This window comes from Triturus cristatus, chromosome 12, assembly GCF_964204655.1.
Source record: "Triturus cristatus chromosome 12, aTriCri1.1, whole genome shotgun sequence".
Taxonomy (NCBI): domain Eukaryota; kingdom Metazoa; phylum Chordata; class Amphibia; order Caudata; family Salamandridae; genus Triturus; species Triturus cristatus.
In genome coordinates, this window is record NC_140595.1 from 711,222,763 (window position 1) to 711,249,956 (window position 27,194).

The window sequence follows — 27,194 nt, forward strand, 5'->3', positions numbered from 1 at the left end:
GACAAACATGCTTTGCCAACAGGAGCTTGAGAGTCAGATTTGACAGGCGGGGACATGCCATAGAGAGGAGAGCTCCTGTAGGCCTTTAAGGGATTTGCGGCAGCCTATATGCAAGCTTGAACATCTATTTATGATATTGGCTGCTAAGAAGCTTTTGTATGCCAACTAAGCCTGCTATGAGAAGGGGTATAAAGCAGACAAACTCCTGACACATAAATTATGCATTTGTGCTACGTGAAGCCATGTTGGAGAGCTGGTGGATGAAGAGGGTCACATCCATCGAGAGATGGAAGAGACCCTTGAGATCTTCCATAGTTCCTACTCCACTCCATACCAAGCTCAACAGCTTGACACTCAGAGTCAAAACGTATACTTGAGCACCTATGTCCCCCCGGATAGATCTGAGGAGTTGTGCATTCAGAAGGATGACATTACTCCCGTTGAGGTTCGAGCGGCAATTGCCCACCTCTCCATCCGTAAGGCGCTGGGCTCCGACGGCTATACCACAACATTTTATAAATCTTATGCCTCCCTCCTTATCGATCCTTTAGTACGAGTCTTTAACTCTTTTTTGAGGACTGGAGTGGTCACAGATAACATGCTGGAGGCACAGATTACTCTTCTTCTAAAAATGGGAAAGCATTACTCACTAAGTTTCTGGATAAAATCACCCTAGGACATACAATGAAAACTTTTATTCTGGCCAAATTTCAGAAACCTACCACTTAGCTTAAAATAAATTGCTCCTTTTCCAGATCTGTTCAGCTCAGACGAGTCACCCATCAGGAATGCCCATCGTCCCCTTCAATGTTTGCACTTATGATGGAACTATTTGTGGCTAAAGTTCAGGCTATCCCTCGCATTAGTGGTGTGGTGGTTGATGGTGTGGGACATAATCTTGCTTTATTTGCTGATGACATTCTTTGGGCCAGATGAACGACGTGCAAAATAGCACCTTCCAAATTGCGAATCTTTTACGACTCGCAATTTGCGAGGCGCTATTATGTATGTACAACAGTGCTATTATATTGTTTTGTGATTCCCAATGGGGTTACAAATTGCGAGGCTCATTAATATTAATGAGCCTCTCGCAATTTGCGAGTCCATTGGGAATGCCAGCCCTCCCAGGGATGGTGGCCTGCTGGGTTCAGCAGACCACTATGTCTGGGACTGCTTTTTAATAAAGCAGCTTTTTAAAAAAAATGCAGCCCGTTTTCCTTAAAGGACAACAGAATGCATTTAAAAAAGAAAAAAAATGAAACGTTTTCATTTCGTTTTTTAAGGGCAGGCAGTGATCCCTTGGACCACTGCCTACCCTTATAACATATTTTCCCCTGCATTTGAAAAGGGGAAGAGGTCCCCTTGGGACTCCTTCACTTTTGCGACCTCATTACCACCCTCTTGAAGAGGGTGATTATTTGCGAGTGTTTTGCGACCGCTATTGCCGTCGCAAAATATTTGTACATGGGCTTGCGCTTGCTATTAGGAAGGGAACACCCCTTCCTAATTGCAACGCGCAATTTCGAAATAGCGAGTCACAAATAAATTTCGACTCGCTATTTTGGAATGGTACATATCCCTATTGTTTTTTGCATGCAAAAACCGCCGTACATCTGGTCAGTGTTTCTTACATCACTGTTCTGAGATTGATGGAGGAGCGTGATGCCTTCTCTCAGGTGTCCGGCTCCAAAATTAATTTTACTAAGTCAAAGGGCATGGAGATTGCTGATGGTCAAAGCAGTCTTTAACGCCCAATACAAGACTGTGGTTTCAAATGGGAGATGTCCTCCATTACTTATCTATGGCTACATCTGCTGCCTCTGACGAAAGATGTATATGCTTGCAGCATCCCCCCTCAACTCACGGCCCTCTTTAAGGATTTATATTGTTGGTGGGAACTTGAGATCTTGTAGTTAGGCAGACTCAACAATGTGAAAATGAATTTTATGCTTCAGTTGTTTCCCAGACCTTCCACCAGCCCTTGCTATTTCAATCCATACAGATATCCATGCAAAACTCCTGAATTTTATATGGGGAGGTAAGTCCCCATGTGTGGCAAGAGCAACGCTGAGTATACTGTTTTCAGAGAGTGGCCTGGGCTTCCCGGATGTCTCCACCTATATCTTGGTGGCATAACTCTGCCCTTCCATAGATTGGAACCACCACCCAGACAGGAAACCCTGGGTTCAGGTGGAGCAGGCTTTTTCTTCCTCTCCATTGTCAGAGTTGCTGTGGCTTCTGAACTTTCTGGGTCAAACGCTCCCCCACTGTTACCTTTAGCATCTTTGTTCCTCGCTTATTGGAGAGAGGTACGCCAACATACCTACCTTTCCGGCTCACCCCTTTGATGCACAAACCTGATTTCCCCCCAGCGGTGTCCCACCCTGTCTCATGTCATTGGGCTCAGGCCCCTATTCTGGGCAACTTCTATGGTGATTTAAGGCTTAAGGGGGACTTGGTCACCAAATTTGACTTAACTCGACACAACAGCTTTAGATTGACTCAAGCACTCTTTTAAGGTCTTTGACCGAAATAAAGTTTGTTTATATTTGAATTGACTCAAGCTCTCCATCAGGCTCTTCTTCACGCGTCTGGCCCTCCAGCGCGACGAGCATCCCATAGAGTCACTCTATCTCACTAGCGTACATCATAAAGGCTCTTCGCAAGCATGCCTATGTACAGCTATGGGAGAAGGAGTTGACTACAGAGATATCTGATGACACTTGGGTGGGGGGGCATTGGCAAAGAGCAGCTAAATCTTCAATTTGTGTATGCTATAGAGAGAGTGCCTACAAGATAGTGACATACTGGTATCTTACAACTGTTAGACTGGATAAGGTGTTTGGGAGTTCAGATTTGTGTTGAAGGGGTGTGAATAGAGGGGGACCTTTCAACACACATTCTGGGATGAGATTCAAGGTACAGTGCAGTCCATGACCAATGTTCGACTCCCACTGGAGCCACTGATGCTTCTCTTAGGTGACCCAAGCGACAATAGAATTTTTCCCGAATCGAATCCCATGGCCCACTTCCTCTCTCACCTCCTAGTGGCATGGTTGTGTGTGGTGCAGATATGGAAGCAACCTCTTCCTCCTTCTTTAAATATGTGATGGGGAAAGGTGTGTCCCATTTACACGAGGAGAAATTGACTGATATTATCCGGAATGGGTGGCCAAATTCGATATTATGTGGCGCCCCTTTACTATCCATATCAAGTGCCAGCAGTGGACGGGAGTGCTTCATATGACAATGCCCAAGCTAATAAGCGCATCTGATATCCATATTATGCCCTCTTCTGAACCTGTGGAGGGATCTGGTGAAATGTAATGTCTGTGTCTGTGCTATTGTTGGGGAGGGGGCACTGTATCAATTATTCCCAAAATGCCCAGGTGTGGATGTTATGCAATTCCGTCCACTTCTCTTCTCTTGTTTATTTTTTATAATTGAGCAAGCATCTTTATTCCTGGCAGATTTGTACAATGTGTCGTGTTTACTTTTTTTATGCAAAATGCAAAATAAAATTGTTTAAAGTAACCAAGGGCCTCAGTAGAGCACATTGTGAGTTTGTGACCTTAGACGATGACCTGAGGAGGTCCAGAGGTCTACCAGAGGGCATTGCTCTGGAAGGGGAAGTTCAGGTTTTCCAAGAACTAAAAGTCTTCACCAATGTGCTCAGTGCACTCTTGGACAGGAGCATAAATCTGAATGTAGACTATTGGGGCAGCCTTTACTCATGGTGGGTCATTGCGCAGGTGTTTTCTCTCAGTGAACCCTAGTAACCAGGTAATGTTTTGAAAGATGGTTCACTATCTCCTGAGAAAGGATGCCTCAAGCAGGGGACTCAATTTTCATAACCTTTTGGAATTACCCCTTGGTCTGTGATAATTCCTTGTATATAAACTCTAGCTGACATTCTGAGTCCTCATTGAAACACATACTTTTCCAACCTTCTCTCTAATGGTGATTTTATACATAGCAATCATGGTTTTCCTTCACTGAACTCTTTTTTTCTGTCTAGCAATGATATTTGCTGGCTTTTCAAGCAAAATGTTTTTTTATATAGCAGTCTGACAACCCTGGGTCTGGTGGTGCTATATAAATCTACTTTATTAAAATAATTGCAGCCTTCAAATGTTGCTTTTTCTTTCTTTTGGGCTTGTGCCACTGTAGTTTGATTTCCTCTCCTGGATGCCAAACGGTCCCGGCACAATGCGACAACCTCCCCCCAAGACCAAAGGCACAGCAACCCTGGAAAGTGTCCTCGAGATCTTGCCCGAGGTGGGCACTACTACCAACTTAATGGTGGCTTTCAGGGTCCTGAGTGATGAGCCTGGTGACATGGTAAGTATCCATTCTCTCCATGCATATTGCGGGAGTCCCAAGTTGTGGGTCCACAGTACCTCCTTGTGACTTATTTATTTGGAAATAACTGGCATTACATTTTGTCCAACACTGTCTTCCATAACGTGGATTGTTACATAGATAATTCAGTTTGATGGAATAAATAAACCAGAGAGGTGATTCACGCTTTGAATAAAACAGCTGCTTCTGTAATAGGAATGCAACACACCAACAATAATACAATAGTCTTGGCATAGTAACTAGGTAGAGTCATTCACATGTTTTGCACCGTGTGCTTCTTTAATTGTTCTTTAATAGGGTCATGAGGTGACATTTCAGAGTGATTTTGGAAACAGTGAGTGTAGGGTATTCTTTTGAAGCACTACCAGTGATGTGGCTTAGAATGGAGCAATCATACTCTGAACCCTGTACACTGTGGTTTAGGTGTAGACAGCAAGTTCTGATAGTAGATTCCTGGAGGGAGCGTGACCACTTTATATGTGACTGTCAAGGATTTGTAGAGGGCCACATTCTTGACACAATCCTCCCAGCTTTGTGTAAAAGGAAGTGGTGAGCTTTTGTCTTGGCAGGTTAAGTATGGTTTTGCAGGCACAGTTCTGAACCCTGTCTAGTGGGGAGAAGGGCTTTTGAGGGTGGCCATTGAGCAGGTAATCTAATCTACAAACTGTTACTGAATTAATTGGTCTTGGTGGCGTGAAACAAAAGACATGGCTATTTCTCTGATATTTAACATGTGGTCGCGTGCTGCAGAGTCGATGATAATAGAAGAGTTAAAGTGAACCCCAAGGTTTCTGGCTGAGTGTGAGAAAGTCTTGATGTCTCAATGAAAGTCTATAGATCTGGACACTGCGATGTCAGCGTGGAGGCGGAGAGAAAGTAAAGACCCTCAGTTTTGGGGGGAGGGGGAGTTACACAAAAGACACGAGAGCTATCCAACATCTGACTGTAGTGAAGTAGTCAAATATTGTTGTAGTCGGTGTAAAGGGAACAAGAGCAGCCACATGAGATGTCATCAAGAAAGTTGGTGTATAGGGAGGATAGTAGTGGGCCTAGCATAGTCCCTTGAGGCCCAGAGTTGCCATGTGATCAGTGATGAGCTCTTACAGAGTGAGTTAAAATATAAGAGAACCACTAAAAAACACATGGAGGGAGGGAGGCAAGTAAAGCTGATTCATGTTGAGGCTTTTCTAAACTAACATGATCACTTAGAAAAATTCCACCAATGTTCCTTCCTTCCTTTTTTGTTGCTTCTCTAATATTTTCTCTTGATATATGAGATTAAATGTTTCTTTTTTTTTTTGTTAAAGAGGCCTTTGGGCACATTACCTGATGAACATTTTACAGAGGAGCAACCCAAGCAGTGTATCAAGGACTTCCAGAAACGCCTGTCCCAGATCTCTGCAGAGATTGAAAGCAGAAATGCATCCCTGCCGCTCAAGTACAACTACCTGAACCCCAAAGTGATTGAGAACAGCGTCTCCATATAACTGCAACCAACCAGCCAACAAGAACATCCCATGCTCCTTCCAAGTCAGTAAATTGCATCTCTTGTCCCACATCCCACTCTGTTCTAGATTCTGACCAGTCAAGTATTAGATTCACTGGACCATGGTCAGGGGTCACTTCAAGAGCTCCAGTGGTACAGGCGCAAAACAAAACCAGTCTGTTTTTGGACTAGGTCAAGTGCAGCAAGAGAGAAGCATTCACAGAAAGCAAGGCATTTTATTTACAAACTAGAGCTAATTGGCATCTGGCATCTCCCAGACATCTGTCTTAGAAGTACATAAAAGATGAAGAAACCAGAGATTTCTCTGTTGTGTGTTAGTACGTTTTAGATGAGATTGTTCGCTGAGAGAAAGAGATGTATGTAATTGATGCAGACCTGTCACCATTAGAGAAATCACTGAACGAACAATATTGTGCAATACAAATGTAGACACACTGATTGCATGGTCTTGCTTGTAAAAGAGTTTAATACACAATCTTTTCAAATTAAAGACATGATCATAAAATGTGTCCTTTTCTTTGAGGTATTTAGAAATGTGTACTTGTACCCCCTTTTCTTCTGGTGTAGACCACAGATGGAGTAAATGTTGTTTTGGGTCTTTAATAAATGAAGGGTGAGAGACATAAGAACAAGGATTAGATTCAGGTGGATGTAAGTAGCACACCAGCAAGAATAAGACACATTTCACCCGAATTACAAGTAATTTTCTCGATGGAGAATGTGCAAAAACAAGTCTTGACAAAGATGAGCATAAATGCACATATCCAGAGTAACATACCTGCAGACATCTGTGCACACAGGGGAGAATAATTCAGGCTCTCCCCATTTAAAAACCGCCATTGTTACAAGAAAAACCTGCTGGTAAATATTTACTACTCTGTGTACCCAATCTGACTTTAGCCTCTCTGCCATAATGATACTCATGTATCAATAAAATAAAATACCTTAATATATTAACAGAAAATATAGCTTATTTTGCCTGATCTCTCCACAAATTGTTTCATGAAAGTCTGTTAAAAACGTTTTTAGCCAGGATATGTGGAGAAAAAAGATGCTTATTTAAACAAATCAAATGTCTCTTTGCTTGTTTTAACAAAATGTATTTTTCATATCACTGCATTGAGACAAATTACGTTTTTGACACATGGCAAAAGAGGGAAAATATCTCCCTAGTTCCTCACCACCTTCCCCGTTCCCAGTGCTTTAAATGGGCCGGTACTCACCGGTACTGAGTACCGGCACTTCCAAATTGTTCCACCTTCAGTACCGGAACTTCTCCTTGGCCAGGGAGAGTACCGGTACTTTGGGGCAGTAGCCAGGCTTACATTAGGAAACGTGTAGCAACGTTGTTTGGACAGGCATAGCCAGTCTCATCAGAAACAGCAATCAGGCGCGCAACGTCCATAGAGCTCAAAGGGCTTCAGCCCCCCCTCCCCCCAGGCTCCCTCCCCCCTGTGTCTCATCCGGGGCTGAGGCAGCTTCTGGCGACTGTCTTATCGCAGCCACACCCGAGTACGTCACAGGTCTTTAAAAGTCCATTCACTTGCTAACGAGGCTTTGTTGTGTTTTCACCCCTGCAACTCCATACATATTGCTGGAAGAATCAGCATTCGCCCCCCCCCGGCCCCCCGAAATTATTAGTGGGCCCCCGACTGAAATTTGGAACTCGTTGCGCCCCTGCTGGCTACGAAAGGAGCCGTGAATGTGTGCATTGACAGACGATCCTAGATGGCGGCCAGTACCGATAACGCCTCGATTGAAACAAAACCTGCTGAGATTTTCTATTTACATAGCTCCTCTCACTCTTCTGCTTCGCCACCTAGAGATCCGGGTGATTACAGCACAAACCTCGAGGTGAAACAGGCGTCCTGTCGTAGTTTGGCAATCATGGGAACAGCAGTTTCAGAACATTTGCTAGTGAAACAAAATAATAGCTCAAGGAACTTTCTGGTCAGGACTCCTTTTACTTTTGGACAGTCAGCAGGTAGCGCTACCCACACAATCCCAATGTAGCGCTACGCGCTAAATCCCAAATTGGTATGAATTCGAGAAACGTTTGTGCACCTTTCTCTTGCAGTCATAATGGGGCTGTATGAAACATGGGAAATGATGACATTGGGTGCTGAGTGCCTGTTGTCAGACTGAGAGTGGAGGGGGATGCCACTAATCATCAGGGTAAACGCATACATTTAAAGTACAGCTTGGATATTGCATTTGTAAAAATCAGTTTTAGCGAATGATGTGCGTGTTAGTGTCTGTGTGAGAACCTACGTGTATGTGTGTCACAGATGTGCACTATGAGCTGATATGGAAAAGAGTTATTCTATTTCAGCAGATTACGCTGATAACTTTTCAATGCAGTAGAGTTCTGTGCTGCATTGGATGCTCATTAACACATAATGAAGAGGGCATACCCAGGAAATGTGAATGCGACTTCATATATTGGCACGGTGAAGTTTTTATTTTTTTTGGGCATATTTATATAGTGCGAACTCGACCCGAAGGTATTGGAGCGCTTTACATAGCACCGTATTTACATTACAAATTCAGGCACCGAGAGATTAAGCAATTTGCCCAGAATCACAGCATCTGGACGCGACCTCGAGGCTTGAACTCTGGTTTCCAGCACCAAAGTCGGCAGCGTAGCCGACGGACCACATCCTCTCCCCGTTATAGTGCCACTATGCACAGCGCTACATAAAACTCCTACATAAATAATTCAATACTTACCATGAAAATGCAACCTTATATCTTATATCAACTATGCAGTTTATATAATTTGTATTTCAGTGCCAGTGTCGTTGAAGTAAAATACACACAAACAATATCTATTTCTTCATCAACATTCCCAGATGTACTCCGAGAATATCTTGATCTCATTGGATGCTGGCACCTTGCCCCGCCCCTAACCTCACCCAAAGTCCCGCCCATGTCCACAGCTCAATTTTATGAGTACCTGCACTTATTTTTTCCCATTTAAAGCACTGCCCGTTCCTTACTGTGTCAGGCTAACCTCATCTTTCCTGTCCCTTTGTTTCCCTAATTCCAGTTTTGCTGTTTCACTTGTGCATCCTCTCACTCAATATTTTTGGTCATGGTTGTCCTTCCGATGCTGACCCCTCTGTTTTGATTTCGTGTTCCAGTTCCAGTCTCCCTGACCGTGAACCAGAAAAGACAAAGCGATGGGTTTGATACACTAGTTAAATATGATTATACCTTGTCTCGTGTCACCCCGTGCCCCATTCCATGCCTGGATCAATCCTGTCTTCTCCCCACTCTTCCTTTGTCCAGTGGCACGTCACATGCCCCCCGTTTTTGTTATTTCTATGCAGAACCTCATACTTGAGCTGATGTTGGCCTTAGCTCACTCTAGTTCTCCAGCCATGCTTCTGATGAGAATCAGTCTTCACTGGTAGGTACTTTGTATTATCTTGTGTGCTCATTAAACTCTACCTTCGATTCACTCCATTGGCTAGCTACCATATCACCCAGCCTGTGCCTCTTGCCACCTCGGAATGCTCACACGCCATCATCATCACGTCTTAGTTCCAGCCATTTCCTTCCAAGCTCTTCATCTCATATTAGCTGCTGCTCTACTGCCCGTGCACTTGCTCTGGTGGTTTGCATTTCTTTCCCCAAAGCTGCTGTTATAAATAGATCCTGCTAGCCTACTAGCCCTTGAAGTCCACACTTCAGTCCTGGCTTCAAGTAGGAGCAAGGTCAGCACTTGGGCTTTTTCTCCACAGGTTCGAAAGCAGGTGCAGTTCTTCTGTCTTCCACAGCTGCAGAGGTGGTCTGAAGAAGATAGATAAGTTCCTTGTTGTGCGATTATTTAAAATCATTACCATAAGAGCCCCAAATGTATATTTACATATAAGCAGCATAGCAAGTACTTATGGAGGCTTAAAAAAGGTTTAAAATCCACCCAAATTGGGGCTAGAAAAAATTTGAAAAGATGATAAAAAATGTCTGTGCCTTTGTAATAAAGCATAAATATAAGGTTCCGATATTAAAATACATTATGAACAATCTAAAGTGCAATTATTGCCCCTGAGTGAGCTACAAGACTGACCTCATAACCGGCATGTAATCTAGTCAGAGGCACGTATCTGTACTCTGTGCATCTAGACTAGCCCCACAACTGGACATGTAGTTTGGTCAAGCAGATACTTATCAATGCACAGTACACTACAAAGCTCAAATTAAAGTGCAATTACTAAACTGTTTCTCAAAGCATGGAGGGCTGATTTTAACTAAGCTAGTTCTTCTGTGTAACAAAAACATGTTAGACCCACTAAAGAAGATGTGCATATTAAGATTATGATGCCATTGATGGTCTATTGGGGCACAGCATCTGGTACATATGTGGTTGGTACCTAGACCGCTCTTAAGAAACTTAAGGAAATGAGCTGCCAGTTGTGAGGACTTGCTTTTTAGGTATTCTTTAACAGTTGCATGACAAGTTTTGATGTTTAGGGCATGCTATATTTGGCACAGCCAAAATATTCTTATTTGGAGCAGCATCTCACAAATGTAATGTGGATTAGCTATTCCTCCTGCCTTGTGCAAATTCGCCACCATCTGTTATGCTCATCGAAGTTTCTCCGGCCATACCAGTACAATTTTAATGGAATTAACCCCAATCCCAGCCTCATTAGCTCCCACTTTAAGACGAGGCTGAAGGGCAGAGAGAGATAGATCGGCAGGCCTATCTTTTTCCCATTTTTCCACAGGCAATTAGTACAGCATGCAATCTAATGTCCTGATGATGATCCCGCAATTTTATGTATGGGATCGAAACATCGTCGACTCCTCGACACCTTAAACACAATCATAATCATTATTAAAAATGTGTAATGGTCTCTCTCTTCATTTATGCTTGCCTAATTCTTGAAATATTTTCAAGCATTAAGTTTTGCCTGAGCCTTTCTGTTTTTCCGTATCTTGCTTGACGCAAGATTGTGTTACCACTTTATTGTTTGTCCCAATTCTGTAATATTAAAGATTTTCCTGTCTGGCTGGACAGCGCAATATAGATCTAATTGAATTTCTATATTTATTTCTCCTTTCCCATTGTCCTTGTGAGGAACCACTGTGTTTATAGCATTTTTGGTGGAAAAACTATCATCATTTCCAGGAGGGTTAGTATGTCAGCCAAATACAGGTTAAACAGGAGAGGTGACAATATACATCCTTGTTTTAGACCCTTGTCTGCCTTGATTTTTGTCATAGTAGTCTATCCAACACTGACTTTTATTTTGACCTATGTTTCAGAATAGAGCCTTGTGATGGCTTTTAGTAAATTGGTTGGTATTCCCCGGGCATAGAGGACCTTTATGGCCATGGTTTATTTGCTCAGGTGAGATAGGCAGAGAAGGTTGTTCTCAATATGGTAGACAAATTGAAAATCTGTTTGGCTAATCAGAATTAAATTGTTGCCTCTGCCCAGTCTTGGAGCTCCCTGTTCAGAATACTATGCTGGCAAAGCAGTGCCCTTCTGTATCAAGGAGCGCAATTAGCCAGTAGTTCCCGGGCCCTTTTGTGCAGTGGTACCAATGATGAGCCCATCCATGCCTCAGGGAGAGCCGACCCAATAGATATTGCTGAAATAAGGGGGTCATAATAGAGGCCTTGCTTTGATATTTATCCCCCACTTGTTCCCTGCATAGACTTGTAATATACGATTCCCAGTTGGTGGGAGCGACATTAGCACATGTCGCCTGAGACTTTGGAGTGAGACTTTTATTGATATACATCCAGAATTTCATTTGGTCCTTTGATTTTATGATCATATGCTATTCAACCCATTTTCTGGCTACCTTCGCTTTCTGAGTGTAGAGGGCTTTTCTATATTTTTGCCTTATAGTGGTAATCTGGAGTTGCAGCCATTTGTTCTACCCCTTGTTTCTAGAAACGGTCTTCAGGGCTTTGTTTAATTTTAAAGCGCCAATTTGATTTTTGCTACTTGTTGTAGGCGTGGTATGGCCTGGTTCTATGCTGCTGGCATTTCTTGTTTGGATGCCATCTGCCTCCTTTAAATGTGTGGCGAGACTCTCCCAAAGATTTGAGTTAAGATATTCATTGCCAGCATTCAGGATCACCTCTAAGAACTCGTCCACTCGTGTTTCATGCCCCTCCTGGTTTTCCAAGTTCCACTATACCCTATTAATGGGTTTAAGGTCATCTTGCTTTCCTACGAATCCCTCTTTAGGGCGCCAGGGGTGCAGTATTGTGGCTTCGCAGCTAAAAATGACATGGTCTCTGGCAAATTCATGGCAACCTTAAATTTGCCTATAAGTTAAAAATGTGCCAAATACACCCACATATAGTCCAGCGTATCTATCTTGAAGGCCGCTAGAATGTCTGGCTACTTTGCCATTTATGATCCAGAGGCCCAGTTGATTTAATAGCGCTGCAAGTTCTTTGCCTTGCTTCTCACTCCTTTCATATTGTGCATTGATTGTCTGTATGTCCAACATCTCATGATTAAGACCTGTTGAGCAGCTGTTCAAGTCATCCTTTATTGAGTTGGTGTTAAAATTGCCAATAATTCTCCACATATCATCTAGATTTGATGTGTTGAGATCCCACAAAATGAAGTCCAGGATAATCCTCTTCTTGACCTGATAGGGTGTAGGGAGATGCAACCTAAGATGAGGGATAGCATTGACCTTGTTCGGCCACTGCTTGTCCAAGTTATTTGCAAGATGATATAGTCTCCCTTTCCTACATTTAAACACCATAGTTGTTGCAATTAAATTGTTCTCCATGTAGATTGACACCCAGCCGTAATCATGCCCCTAACCTGTTTGGTAATTGGTGGGGACAAGTATACTGTAAAATTCGACAAGAGGGAAAACTTTAATGCCCATGTCTCTTGGAGTGTGATAATGTCTTGTCTCCACAACTCAGTGATAGTTTTGTTTTTAACTGGTGAGTCAGTTAGACCTCCTATATTCCGTTAACTGATTTTCAGACAGGGCCCCCTTTTCTGGTTTCTTGTGTTTTGGGGCCTTGAGCTGGGAGCGGGAATTTAGTGCTCTTGGTAGCCATGCCCTAAACTGTAAATTGGGCTATACAATGGTGGCCTTCACCAGATTGGTTTGCCATAAATGTTAATGTCTCTTCCATGATTTCTGGGGTTGGCTATTGGTTTCCCCTTGTGGTGCCGCTTAGAACTGAAACAGAGGCTGACATTTTCCTATTTTTTTGTTTTGTTCTCCTGGCCTGTTCCTTTATTTATGCGTGCATCTAACTCCAGGAGGCAGGCTGGGTATTTGCTTACCACGGGATCAACAAGCTTTTATACCCCATTTCTCAAGCGCCCTCTTGTTTTCCCTCATTGCATTAACTAGATTTGGGTTATTAAAGATGATTTCAGTGCATTCATTGGTCTCGTGCCTTGGTGGCAGGAAGACTACTCCATCTATATTGACAGAGCGTATTTGTTCCAGGACTGGGATATTTGCAAATAGTTTCAAGAAATTTCCTCTAATGAGGATATCCCCTGTACCTCTTGATGCATAATATTCTGGGTTAAGGAATTTTATTTGATCTATTCCAGGTTTATTTTACTTGGTTTCTCTGATGTGGGCCTTGCTGATAGCGGCTTCTCTTCCCAGTTGCCTGATATATTTGTGGTCGATGCTGGCAACTTTGGGAGTTTGCAGTGCCTCCACTTCTCTGTCATGCCTGACTGGACACCCTGTTTTGTTGAGTTACCTATTTGCAGCAAAGTTCGGTTGAGCTACTCTCCTAGGTCTCCCGAACCTCCTAGGTCTCCCATAGCTATGGGACTTGACATTGTTTGCATTGTTTGTGACCCTACTGAGGGCCTAGCGGAGACTGTGGGACTTGTTTACTTTTGGTTAGTTTGGCTGTCCTAGGTGGGGTGGATCGAGTAGGGGGTCTTTTTCTGGAGGCCAGATTGAATCAATGGCTTTTTCTGAGGTCACAGCCTTGAACTCTGAGGCTTCCTTAGTGGCCTTTTTTTGGTTCAGATCAGCGGCCCCCAAGTCACTGGCATCAGCCTTTTGTCCATGTGTGTAGCCCCCTCTTTCTTTTAAAATGGGTAGTTCAGCTTTCCCCTGTTACTCATCAATCAATCAATCAGTCATTTTTAAAGCGCGCTACTCACCGTTAGGGGGGGAGCAGCTACTGATCGAACAGCCAGGTCTTGAGAAGTCTCCTGAAGGTCCTCAGGTCCAGGGTCTGTCGTAGGTGGATGGGGAGGGTGTTCCATGTCTTGGTGGCGAGGTGGGAGAAGGATCTGCTGCCGGTGGTTGATCGGTGGATGCGTGGGACTGTGGCGAGGGCAAGGTCAGCGGAGCAGAGTTGGCGGTTGGGGGTGTAAAAGGTGAGTTGCTTTTTGAGGTATGCTGGTCCGGTGTCGTGGAGTGCTTTGTGAGCGTGGGTGAGGAGCTTAAAGGTGATCCTCTTGTTTACGGGGAGCCAGTGCAGGTCTCTCAGGTGGGCCGTGGTGTGGCTGTGGTGGGGGATGTGGAGCATGAGGCGTGCAGAGGCGTTCTGTATGCATTGGAGTCTCTTCTGGAGTTTGGCTGTGGTTCCCACATAGAGGGCGTTGCCATAGTCCAGCCTACTGGTGACGAGGATCTGGGTGACCGTTCTTCTGGTTCCAGTGGGGATCCATCTGTAGATCTTGCGAAGCATACGGAGGGTGTTGAAGCAGGAGGAGGAGACGGCATTGACTTTTTGGGTCATTGACAGAGAGGAGTCCAGGATGAACCCCAGGTTGCGTGCGTGGTCTGTTTGTGTAGGTGCAGTTCCCAGCGAGGCTGGCCACCAGGAGTCATCACAGGCAGAGGGAGCGTAGCCAAGTTCAGTTTCAGGTGGCTGCTCTTCATCCATTCGGCGACTGCCTTCATCCCTTTGTGGAAGTTGGTTTTGGCAGTGGCGGGGTCTTTGGTGAGGGAGAGGATCAGCTGGGTGTCGTCGGCGTCTGAGGCTATGTTGAGGTCGTACGATCGGACGAAGTTGGCGAGTGGTGTCACGTATACGATGAAGAGGGTCGGGCTGAGGGATGATCCTTGGAGTACACCGCAGGTTATCTTGGTGGCTTCAGATCGGAATGGAAGGAGGCGGACTCACTGGGTTCTGTTAGTGAGGAAGGAAGTTATCCAGTCCATGGCTTTGTCGTGGATCCCTGCGTTGTAGAGGCATGTGCGAAGGGTGTGGTGGCATACGGTGTCGAAGGCTGCTGAGAGGTCCAGGAGGATGAGGGCCACGGTTTTGCCACTGTCCAGCAGGGCCCTGATGTCATCGTGGCGGAGATGAGGGCTGTTTCGGTGCTATGGTTGCTCTGGAATCCGGATTGGGATGAGTCCAAGGTGTTGTTTTCTTCGAGGAATTGGGTCAGTTGTCTGTTGACGATCTTCTCGATGACTTTCGCCGGGAACGGAAGCAGGGAGATGGGCCGGAAATTATTGAGGTCCTTTGGGTCTGCCTTGGGTTTCTTGTGTAATGCGTTGATCTCTGCATGTTTGCAACCTTCTGGGAAGGTAACGGTCTTGAATGAGCTGTTGAAGATCTTACGGAGTTGGGGTGCGATGATGGAGCTCACTTTGTTGAAGATGTGATGGGGCAAGGGTCTGATGGTGAGCCGGAGTGGATGGTGTTCATGGTCTTGGTGGTGTCTTCGTCGTTGACGTGGTTCCAGGAGATCAGACGGCCGGTGTGGCTGGGGGGCTGTGAGTCTGAGTTGTCTGCAGCTGTTGGAGAGGTCTGGGAGTTGAAGCTGTCGTGGATGTCTGCGATCTTGCGGTGGAAGAAGGTTGCTAAAGAGTCACAGAAGCCTTGTGACGGCGGGATGTCTTTGCTGTTGTGTGCGTTGTTGACGATGAGTTCCTTGAAGAAGGTCCTTTTGGCCGTTCGGATGAGTTGGTGGTGTCTGCGGCTGGCATTCTTGAGGGCTGCATGGTTGTCCGGTGTTTGTTTGTGGCGCCATTTCTTCTCTAGTCTTCGGCAGGTCTGCTTGGATGTCTGGAGCTAGGCAGTAAACGAGATGGCTCTTCTGTCGGTGCATCTGTTTGAGGGTTTCTTGATCGGGGGAGAGTGTTGCCGCAGTTGTTGATCCATTGCCTGAGGTTGTGGGCAGCTGTGTTGGTGTCGGTGTGGTCGGTTGGTGGGTTTCGGGCGAGGGTGGTGATTAGCTGGTCTTCGGTGACCTTGTTCCAGCTACGGTGGGGAATTCTTTGATGGTGGTTGTGTGCAGTGATTTTCATGAAGGAGAATTGGATGCAATGGTGGTCGGTCCAATGGAGTGCGGTGGTGTGGCTGACAGAGATGTGGCTGCTGGCAGAGCGTGTGTCCGGCAGAGTGGGTGGGTGTTGTGACGAGCTGTTTGAGACTGAGGTTGGTGAGGTTGTTCAGTAGTGTGGTGGAGTTGCTGTCTTTGGTATTCTTGAGGTGGAAGTTCAGGTCTCCGAGGAGGATGTAGTCTGTGGAGGTCAGGGCGCGTGCGAGCTGATGGCGTCTGTGATGGAGTCGATGAACTGTGCCCGGGGCCAGGGGGGTCTGTACACTAGGGTTCCTCTGAGGGTGGTGTTGGGATCGATGTGGATTTGGAAGTGCAGGTGTTCGGCGGTGCTGACGGTTATCTGGTTCTAACCACAGCCTTTGGAGAAAGGTTGATCTTCTAATATTTTTCTTTTTGTGTAATTTTCTCAATCTTGATATTTTTCCTTAACAAGAGTGGTCTCAGGCCATCCAGTCACTTTGGGTCATTAATTGTGACTTTGGTTTGTGATAGGAAGCTCCTCTGAGGTGGGCAGAGCTGATTCTGGGAATTACATATCATGGATATTTTTTTTTTTTTTTTTTTACAGCAGGGTAGACATTTGGGGGAGAATCTGTGTGTGCTTTTACTGCTTCCCAAATTTTCTGGGGTGCATCCTCCTGGGTTGACTCGACTACTGGTGTGGTGGCCTCCGTGGTAAGGTATTTTCCTTCTAGGCTTGATGGGTGTGCTGGAAGGTTGACCCATTATTGCTAACCTGGGAGGTGACTGACTTTTTCAAGTCATCATTCAAAGTAGATATCAGTACCAGCAATGCTACTAATTTTTCTATTATTGACCTAAAGGCAGACAGATCTCGCTTTTCTTCCGCTTGGACTGAGTCTTGTGCTTTGATGATTAAGTTGTTTAGGAGATACATTTTACCATAGATCCTAAAGTGGCAATTTTTTCCAGAATGGAGATTTGCAATTCCAACTTGTCTGCATGCAGCAGTGCAGCTTTGGCAATAGCAGCAAGTGTTTGATTGATATTTATGAATGCCTCCTTCTGCAGCATAGTTGCTGTCTCCTGTTTTGCCATGCTGGATGGTTGCTTGAGCTCCTGCAGATGAATGAAACATGAGCTGGAGAAGTCAGAACACCAGCTTGACAAGGAGCACCTTTCTAGGCCAGCTTCTTCTGGTGACACCTGCTCTACTGCTGATGCACCAGCTTGAGTTGCAAGATTTGGTCTTTCTATGGGCGTGTTTTAGCCCACTGCCTATAGTATGTTTTTTCCCTGCAATCCGGAATTTACCTCGGCCCTCTTCTATTTTGTCTTTTACTTTCATGGCTTCTCCTGTGCCTGCCGTGCCCTTTTGTTGGACTAAGTGCATGGAGGGCAGTCCTGTCTGAGAATCCCCCATGGATCTCACATTTTCCTTCTCGATGTTGAAACTTCCTTTTATCACTTGTATCTCAGGGGTTAGTGGTATCACTCTGACAAGTGGCTGTCCTGGGTTATCCCTGATAGATTCCTTCTCCGTAGGGACTGGGTTCTCCCTCCCCGGGGTTGTAGTTACAGAAGGAGGGAATCCCCACTGCTGTGCTCTCCATTTTATCGAGATGGGATCTGGATTATGTGGTGTTAAGTTTAAAATTCGTTTTAAACTTGGGTGTATGGTCAGATTGAGTGTACTTGTTTCATCCCTGTTATCTTATGGGCCCAACGTCTGGACCAAAATAGCCTGTTTCCTGCTCCAGGATTGGGTTTATCCATGTTAGGATTGATAATTCAAGTTTATTATCCTGCAAAAAATACCCTTGAATGTGGTTCTTGGGTTTTTCTTGTACAAAACCAGTCTCTGTGATAGCTCGTTTGCTAGCCTGAGGGATAGCCTCCTTGCATGTGTCCAGGTTCTGGTTAATTTTTCCTTGGTCACCCCTTGTGAATTTCTGGGTACTCTCTTTCTGAATTACAAAAGTCTCTCTGAGTGTGGCCTGTGTGGCACTGCCAGTCTGCATTTGTTGGTATAGCTTGAAGATTCACCTTGAGACTTCCTCAGATCTTCCTAGTGCAACTTTGCTAATTCACCCCTCCATGAAGACTTGCCTTGCTATAGTGGTGGGGAGGGGGGGGGGGCACGAGCACAAAGTAACAAAGGTGCACAGACCACCAGTTGCCTAGTTATTTTAGATTATTTCATTTTTATTTCAGCCTTGCTTGATGTTGCCCTTGTCTTGTCTTCTTAACAATGCCTCAGAGATGTCCTTGGGAGATAGAGGAGCAGGCGGACAGGGCAAGGGGGCAAAAAAGGTTGAAGTTATGGGGGGCGAAGCACCGCAAGCAGCACTGAGTCCTGGCTCTGCCACCTCAGCTGCATGTGTGCTCACATCCTGAACCCAGACACATGACAGGGTCCTCCGCTACCGAGGTGCTTGCGCCATCTGCAAATTAGAGCTCCCCCTTGCCCCTCTCATATTTGCTGGAACCTCCCTTTGCCCCCTTTACTGCCCCTTTACTCTTTACTGCCTCAGGATCGGTCCGGGCAGCCTGACCTGGACCGAGAGTCAGAGGGTGGGGGAGTTGAGTGGAGGATAATGAGGTGGGCTGGGTCCAGGCAAGTCCAGGAGCTCCAGCTGACTACGAAAGTGGACAGGTGCTGACTGTTGAATGCAGGAGTTAGCTAGCTAGCAGGCTGACAGGCTGCCGGCGCAGTCTGGTGACAGGGGAGATGGGAGGGCCAAGGGATGGAGAACCGACAGAGAATTAGGAGTGGCAGATCCCCGACCTGGCCCACTGCCTTCTGCATACTCACTGCTCGCTCACTGCACTCACTTATCAGGAGGAGGCGGAGTTCCAGGAACCTGAACTCTAATGCCGCTGGGCTCCAAACCCGCTGCCTGAACTCTGCTTTGCCACTCCATGACATGCCTCAACACCAGAATCACTTGTTCAACCTGTTGGTGTGAAGAAGGTATCCAAGGTTGCCAGTGTTATGCCAGAAACTATCTTGTGGATATGGGAGACTGCATGGCCAATGGAGGAAAGGTTCTTAGGCGCAACTCTAGCCCTTTTGACATGGGTTCCTAGGGGTTTGGCCCTTGACATTTCCTCTGTGCTCTGTCAAAATTTAACATGGTAGAACTCTTCTTTCCCTGGTCAGAACTCATGGCACACCCCTAAGGTGTGTCTAGCAAACTGAGGACTTCGCCCACCCCATCTAAAAACCGGTTCTGAAATAGATTGTCCCCTCACTGGGATTGATGCCACTCTGGCTAATGGGACAATGGTAGGGGCAGGCTGAGATGTGGGTTACATGTGACAGGGGTGCTCTATGAAGCTTGTTCAGTTGGTGGGCAGATCCCCCTAGGCCATGAACTCATGCGTAGGTCACACCTTCTCCCATCCCAGGCACTTTTGTTCCCTTTCCTGGTGAGCCATTCACACCTCCTTGCAGGGGCTAGCATTCTGCCAGGTGGCAGTTTGGGTTGAACTCCGAAAAGGCTACTAGAGGCTTAGGCAGGAAAATGCAATTTTTCTAAAAGTAGCACTTTCAAAACAGTAATTCAAAATCCAATTTGACTATTTGATTGGATTTTAAATTACTATTGAGTCCTTGAAACACGGCTCTAGCTGTTCCCAAGCAAAGTTGTGCATTATAAGGGACTATAATGTAACTAATTGATTTCCTATGGGAGAGCAAACCTTGCCACAGTGAAAAACGACTTTGAAAATTGTTTACTGCCAGGACATGTAAAACTTAAGTAAACATGTCCTACTTTTTAAATAACATGCTCCATACCCTGTAGGCATTTAAGGCCTGCTTTCAGAGTGACTCATATGTAATAAAAAGGAAAGTTTAGGCCCAGCAGTGTTTATTATGCCGGGTAAAATTTGCAGTTTTAAAACTACGCCTTTGGGCTGTAGAAGCTGTGCTGAAGACATGATTTGCCTTGTTAGTCTAGTGGTGGCACAATAAGTGCTGCAGTCCACTAGTGACATTTATCATGTAGGCCCTGGGTACACTGGGTAGCATATACAAGGGACTTGCAGGTACTTTAAAAGTGCCAATTAGTAACCAATTTAATAGGTTTTTAGGGGTCAGAGCACATGCACTGGGGCCTGGTTAGCATGGTCCCTGTGTCCAGATTCCAAAACCATCATTAGTCTGAAATTAATGGGGTGATAATGCAAAAGGAGGCCTTTCTTACACTGCATAACTGAATTGCGTCTATGGGGATAACAGTGGTCTGGGGACTTTATCTTCCAGCTACCATTTCACCAGGTATGGCAGCTGAGAGTCCTGCACCAGGGGAGGAGTTGCAAATGGAAACTGGGTCTGTGAGTTTCCTCTCACCTATTAACTTTCTCACTCCACTCCACTCTCTCTGTGTCCTCGGTCATGCTGCTATTTTGCTGCTATTTTGCTGCCTGCTTCCCTCGTATTCCTTGCTGTATACTTGTGTTTTTTTCCTTGCACTTTTTACTCCCCTCCCTATGTGCTTCATGAATTCTGACACAGCAGCTCTAAATCTCACAGGTACACCTAGTACTGGCACACTTATAGGCCCTTTTGTTCTGGTTATTCCATATCAGTATTGCACAAGCTACATATCTGAATTACAACTAGGTGCAAGACAGAGGAGCTAGGAGTGTAACATGGGTTGAGCATTTAGAACACAGTTTTCAATTGTTTTCTTAAGGAGAGTAGGATGTTGGTGCTCCACATGTGGAGGGGAGGCATGATTTGCAATTTGATTTGGTAGTGTTGAGTAGGTTAAGATTGGATGAACTCATGGGTCTGGCAGTGTTTAAGTTGGTGGAAGGTTGGCTTAACCAGTTGTTCAATTTTGGATTTAAGTGTGAAGTTGATGTCAACATGGGTGCATAGATTTGACTCAAAGCAAGGGTATGACATGAGGGGGGGCAGATGGATTTAATCTGTTTCAGAGATGGGAGACTGAAAACTAGAATTTCATTTTTGTATTAAGCTGTTTTCTCCCATTCATGTTTGCATTAAGGCCATTGGAAGCCTGCTCAATTTTGTTTGTGCCCATGACTTTCAGCTACAGTTGAATGGCACTGTTGTAGGAGTATTACTGGAGGCAGAATGAACCTGAACTCCATGAGAGTTTTACATAACTGTTAGAGGAGGGGCAACATGGGGAACACCATAATGAGTTGGTATGACAGGAAGGTGAACACTATCAGCCTGTCTACTTAGCAATGGTCTTTTAGAAACCACAGGTGTGGTTCACCTTGTCAAAAGCAGCAGAGAGGTCAGGAAGGATCAGCATGCAGAGTGATCCTTCAGCAGACATTTGGAGGATGTCATTCCACACATCCAGAAAAATGATATTAGTACAGTGGGGGTCGAAAAGCAGGCTTGCAGGGGATGATTAACAAGGCCGGTTGGAGGCGAAAATGTTTCCATTATGTTTGATATCAATGGAAGGCCCGAAATAGGGTGATATATGTTGGGTTCTGTTAGCTTGAAAAAGGGTTCTTTAAGATGATGTTGACCAATTAAAGATGTAATGCTATCATTAGTGATTTTTGAGAACTGGAATAGCAGAGGAGGATGAGCTATATCCACAATGGGTTGAGGGTTCCGGGATTGGAGGAGATGACTTGTTGCAGTTTTTTTTGTATAGACCTTTTCGAATAAGAAGAAGTAAAGTTATATTGTGGGTGGATGTTTGGTGTAAAAGGGGCTGATAAGTTTCTTCACTCCCTTTAAAATTTCTCGGCTAAGTGATCGCATTCTAGAGTTGCTCTGATTAGAATTCGGGTTTTGCTTTAAAGATGTTTTTTAGTAAATCCTACACTTTTCACACCCACAAGTTGTGTGTAGTTCTTTTTTATCCTATTTGGAGGAGGGAAACAATTGCCAACTGTGAGGGAGAATGCAGAGTTTAGGAAATCCAAGAAAGTTGCACATAATTTGCTGGTGATACCCAAGGATTGATTTTTCTCCTGGGTGCTTTTGAATGAGTTGGACCTGAGATTTTCCTTGACAGGGGAGATATAGAGGTTGAGGGTCTAAAGGCATGGTAATATATGGTGTGAAGACAGTGGCTTTTCAATTGAATAGGTGCAGTGATGGTGAATGGATATGGTACATGTCAAGGAACTTCTGAGGAGGGAATAGCTTAGTTGTCATGATGGAAGTTCAAATCTCCTAAAGCTAGGAGGTGACAGTGTGTAAGGAAAAAACTATTTTCAGGATCAGACGGGCTTGTGTTGGGGAAAAAGTTAAAATGAAATTCCAATGGATTTGAGAGCTACTGATTGGCAGCTTATCGTTGGTGATGCAAAGATTACTTTTGATAATGGATAGAACAACTCTTTTCTTAGTGGCTTGTTTAAGTGTGAGGGAGTACTTATGTCTGATAATGAATTCAAATGTGTGAAGGGAGGAATCCGTAAACCAGGTTTCAGTGATAATAAGACAGCAACAATCTTAGTTTATTATGAAGTCCTGGAGCTCAAGCCATGCTTGGTGCAGATCTATCAATAATAAGACAGCACTTTACAGTAGTTGCACTATAATGTACATAGACCTTTTCATGCATTATCATTTGTAGAAGAGTGGTGAGGATTCAGAATCCCAAGAAATGATAGAATAAACACATGGTTGGTGGATGTAGGTGTGGTGACAGGGATGTTGGACATTGGCAAGCTGCAAAATACAAATATCAAATCCATTATAAGGTGGGGCAGTGAGAACACAGGTAGAAACGAGGATTTCACCTTATAGAATGCAGATATTCCTGTAGTCACAAAAATGCAGACCAGACCCGTTGACTTTGCCAAAATGATTGTTTTGAAAATGAGGCCATTGGCATAAGCAACAAGACAATGATATGAATTTGCCCGGAATTATGAAAGCACCAATATGTCAAGCCTGATTCTGCAGCATACCCAAGATCCTGTTGAAGGATGACCCCTCCTACAGCAAATCATGTCCACACATCTGGTGGCAAGTGATAAGACTAGGCCAGTGAATCATCCATCCACTTGCATCAGTGGCCATCTACCTGCTAGACCTCGAAACTAAATCACAGAATGAGGGAAGTAATTCAGTATTGGTGGTGGCTATGAACTAGCTTGTCTTTAATTGTCAGAAAACCTCAATCGCAGACAATGTTTTTGAAGTACCTAATGACTGTATTTTATTTTGTTCAGCATTTATGAAAAAAATTAACATGACCTCCAAAGTAAAGTTACACTATTAAACCATGACATAAGTGATGTTCAAACTACCAAAATATGGAGAACATAATTAACCCCTTGTGTGCCACGCCCTTTCCCCGCCCTGTGCCGGCCGTTGCATTAGCGGGCGGGGTTCATGACGAGCTGGACTCGTCATGGGCACAGCGCAACCGCGGCCCATGACGAGTCCAGCTCGTCATGGGCACAGAAGGGGTTAAAGTGGTGCAAGTATTTAGAATACGACTAGAGGTGATTGATATAAAATATCTTTGGGCTTAGTGATAAAAAGATAGTGTCTTCTAATATGTCCACACCAATAATCTCTCATGCTTTGAGGTAGGGTTAAGTAAAACAATATCCATGGACAGGGCCACAACCCCTGGGGCAATCATCAACAATAAGATGTCCCTCATTGGTCAGATGAATGTACAAGCGATATAGCTTAGATTTCACCTAAATTCAGGCATTGCTTTATTTTTGTGTTTCAGACAGACTGCCTTTTACAACCTTGGATGAAGAGAGGTGAAACCCCGAAACCGGTCCTAGGATGCTTGTTTCTGGTCCAGTGAGGACCTGGCTTGGCAGTTCGGGCTGGACTGTTCCCATGAGGCACAGGGTCAAGACTGATTTGCATATGGTCAGGTCTAAACTGGGGTGGCATGGTGAGCAAAAGAATGATGGATTTAACCCCGATCTCTTGACTGGGGGTGAATGTTTTGATTTGTTCTGCATTCCATCCATCAATTGTGTGTCTTTTGCTTTCTCGCACTAAGTGCGCCAGGTATGCCCAGACGTGGGTCCTGGGCTCACTGTGCCACTGGAATCAAGCTATCCTGGCTGAAGAGGGGTGAAACCCCGAAACCGGTCCTAGGATGTTTGTTTCCGGTCCAGGGATGACCTGGCTTGGCAGTTCAGGCTGGACTGTTCCCATGAGGCACAGGGTCAAGACGGATTTGCGTATGGCCAGGTCCAAACTGGGTTGGCATGGTGAGCAAAAGAATGATGGATTTAACGCAGATCTCTTGACTGGGGTGAATGTTTTGATTTGTTCTGCATTCCGTCCATCAATTGTGTGTCTTTTGCTTTCTCATCCTAAGTGCACCAGGTATGCCCAGATGTGGGTCCTGGGCTCACTGTGCCACTGGAATAAAGCTATCCTGGCTGAAGAGGGGTGAAACCCCGAAACCGGTCCTAGGATGCTTGTTTCCGGTCCAGGGAGGACCTGGCTTGGCAGTTCGGGCTGGACTGCTCCCATGAGGCACAGGGTCAAGACTGATTTGCATGTGGCCAGGTCTAAACTGAGGTGGCATGATGCGCAAAAGAATTATGGATTTAACCGAGATCTCTTGACTGGGGGAGAATGTTTTGATTTTTTCTGCATTCCGTCCATCAATTGTGTGTCTTTCGCATTTTACAACGGCACGCAGATTTTGGTGCAAATGAAATCACATGGCAAGAGAAAACATGAAATGAGACATGATCAAATTGCTTTCAGTCTGAAATGCTTTCTTTTCAAACCCATGCTCAATGAATTAATCCAGGGTGGTACAAATGTGTTTAGTTTAAATTTAAAACTCACTATAGAACGCACATTCAATTTAAGAAATGTTTTTTTTTTTAACTTTTAAAGTGGCACATAATTGTGCTGAATTAACAGGTATTATGCAGTGCAGAAAAAACTTTTGATTTCAATTTCCTTTGGAAGGCTCACTGTGGCCTCCCTACCCTTGAGATAAAGAATGGAATGTTTCCTCCCGTCTCCTCTACATTAAAGAACTTTGTTCCTCTGTTCCCGTCTCAAGAGACCTTGGATTTGTTGCATATTTAGACAATGCATATTCAGTTCATAACAAAACTTTCTTATAATATGTATTAATTAATCAACCTTGCACCAACACTACACGTGGGGCAAACGCATTTTTCATGAAAAGCTATCTAAAACATTTGAGTATATTGTTATGCGCATGTATTAACTGTTTGCGCTTTGAAAATTTGCACTAGTGCATGTTTATGCTATGTTGTACATTGGCCATTTTGCATATTGTGCACAAATAATAGAAAGGCTGCTTTAAATTAATAGCCTTCGCTGGGTAATAATTATTACAGGGTATTAGAATGGTGGGAGGTGAACATAATGGGCTTTGCTTCCTAAATTAATATTCTTTTGTGTTTGTTTTGCTTCAGTATACTTGGGCCCACAATAAAATGGCTGCCTAGGAATTCAGCATGGCTGAGAATTATCAGCAGTGTGCTGAATGGGAGACGCATGCACAGAACCAGCTACATGAACTTCCAAGTGCCTCAAGTGAAGACACACAGCTCAAGGCCACAGTGATCTGCACACTCCTGTCACCGTGCCAATGTACCAGTGTTTGTGGGAGAGTGTCATTCCTGTGTGCGATGTGAAAGCGAGAGGGAAACTGATTGATACTTTGTCACTTAAGATGTTGTAAGAGATTTTCTTATTGATACATGTTATGTATATTGTTCTTAGCATTAAACTCCTATTGTCAGAACCAGTATGATTTGGACATGCGATGAGAACAGGATGATGAGATCCCTATGTCACCTGTGCGTACCAATCACAGTGCGAGTTTCTACTGAAACTGCAATATAGTTAGTATAGTCAGCCAAGAATAAAGGTATAAATAATGACCCCTTAGCGGGCATATCTGGAGCAGATCTGAGCAGACATCATTCGGGTTAGGTACGTGAACTTCGGGGGTGCAGACTGGATGGAGATTGCGTCCCAGGAGACACAGGCGGAGGAGGGGGCCTTGTTCACATATTTTGGGGAGGTGTAGGCTAGCCTTGCTTTTTGGCAGATCACATTCTTCTGTGGTCTTGTGAAGGGAGGGCCTTTTCAAGGAGCAGCTTCTCTGTTTCAGACACAGAGGAGCAGAGATGAACAGACCAGTGAAGAGAGAGCAGCTGACAGATCAGGACAGATTTTAATGCTAAAACTTAAAGTTTTATGCTTTTGACTAACTAGCTTTGAAAACATTTATTTGTCTTATGCATTTATTTCTCTTATGGAAGATTTTGCCAATTTTTAATTATTGATTAGCCTTGCAAAACTCACTCTTGAATTATATTTTTCATGAAACCTTTTAAAGAGTTCTGACTGACATAGAATTATGGGTTTCCATTCCTTTATAGAGTGCTTTGTATGCAACCTATAATATGTTCTGTATTCATTCTATTTTTCCTATTTTTCAATTCTGTAACCTGATTGATATTTGACCAATGAATAAAGGGTCAGAGAACTTTAACTTTTGACTAGAAAAATAAAACCCTTTAAAACTATTCACAACTCTCATTATTGGCTTAAATAGTAATTGCATTTTGATTTTTCATGTTTATATAAAGTCTCCTGATGGTGATAAATGGTGGCCAAGGTCCATCACCTTTAAAGCATTAAACTAGAGGTAAATTATATTTTGCATTGAGAAATTACTGTGAAATTACCACTGGATTACTAGTTTCCATCATTAATTCCTGAAAATCTTTAATACTTTCCTCGACCATCACCAGTGAAATGGTCTGGGCAAAACTGAGCTTTTGCAGTGCCCTCTTTCTGGGCTTGGCCATATATATCTGCAAGAAACTAGACATTTTTCTTCAGAACAGTGCTGTGAGAGCAGTTGGTGAAATATCTAAAGAAATATCTAAACTATGTCATCTCCTATCCTAAAACAAATACACCTAAAAGTAAAGAATTCAGTTAGGATTTTAACCTTGATTCATTCATACACAATACAAGAAAAAGCCGCTGATTATTTGTAAAAGGTTTAAGGTCCACAATCGTAAGAGTTAATATCACATGACAAATCCTGTTAAGACAACAAATGGTAGTAGGAGCTTTTGCCCAAA

The 27,194-nt window shown here is 44.3% G+C and overlaps 1 protein-coding gene across 1 annotated transcript in view; it reads left to right on the forward strand.

Annotated features, from left to right (window-relative positions):
- LOC146780371 (hydroperoxide isomerase ALOXE3-like) overlaps positions 1–26,627 on the forward strand; it is a 343,450-nt gene extending 316,823 nt beyond the window's left edge. The window contains exons 13-15 of the mRNA XM_085636765.1: positions 4,171–4,341; positions 5,670–5,892; positions 25,506–26,627. Of these exons, the coding sequence (XP_085492891.1) occupies positions 4,171–4,341; positions 5,670–5,849 (351 nt within the window). The 3' untranslated portion in view covers positions 5,850–5,892; positions 25,506–26,627. The remainder of the gene's footprint in view (positions 1–4,170; positions 4,342–5,669; positions 5,893–25,505) is intronic.
- The last annotated feature ends 567 nt before the right edge of the window (positions 26,628–27,194 follow it).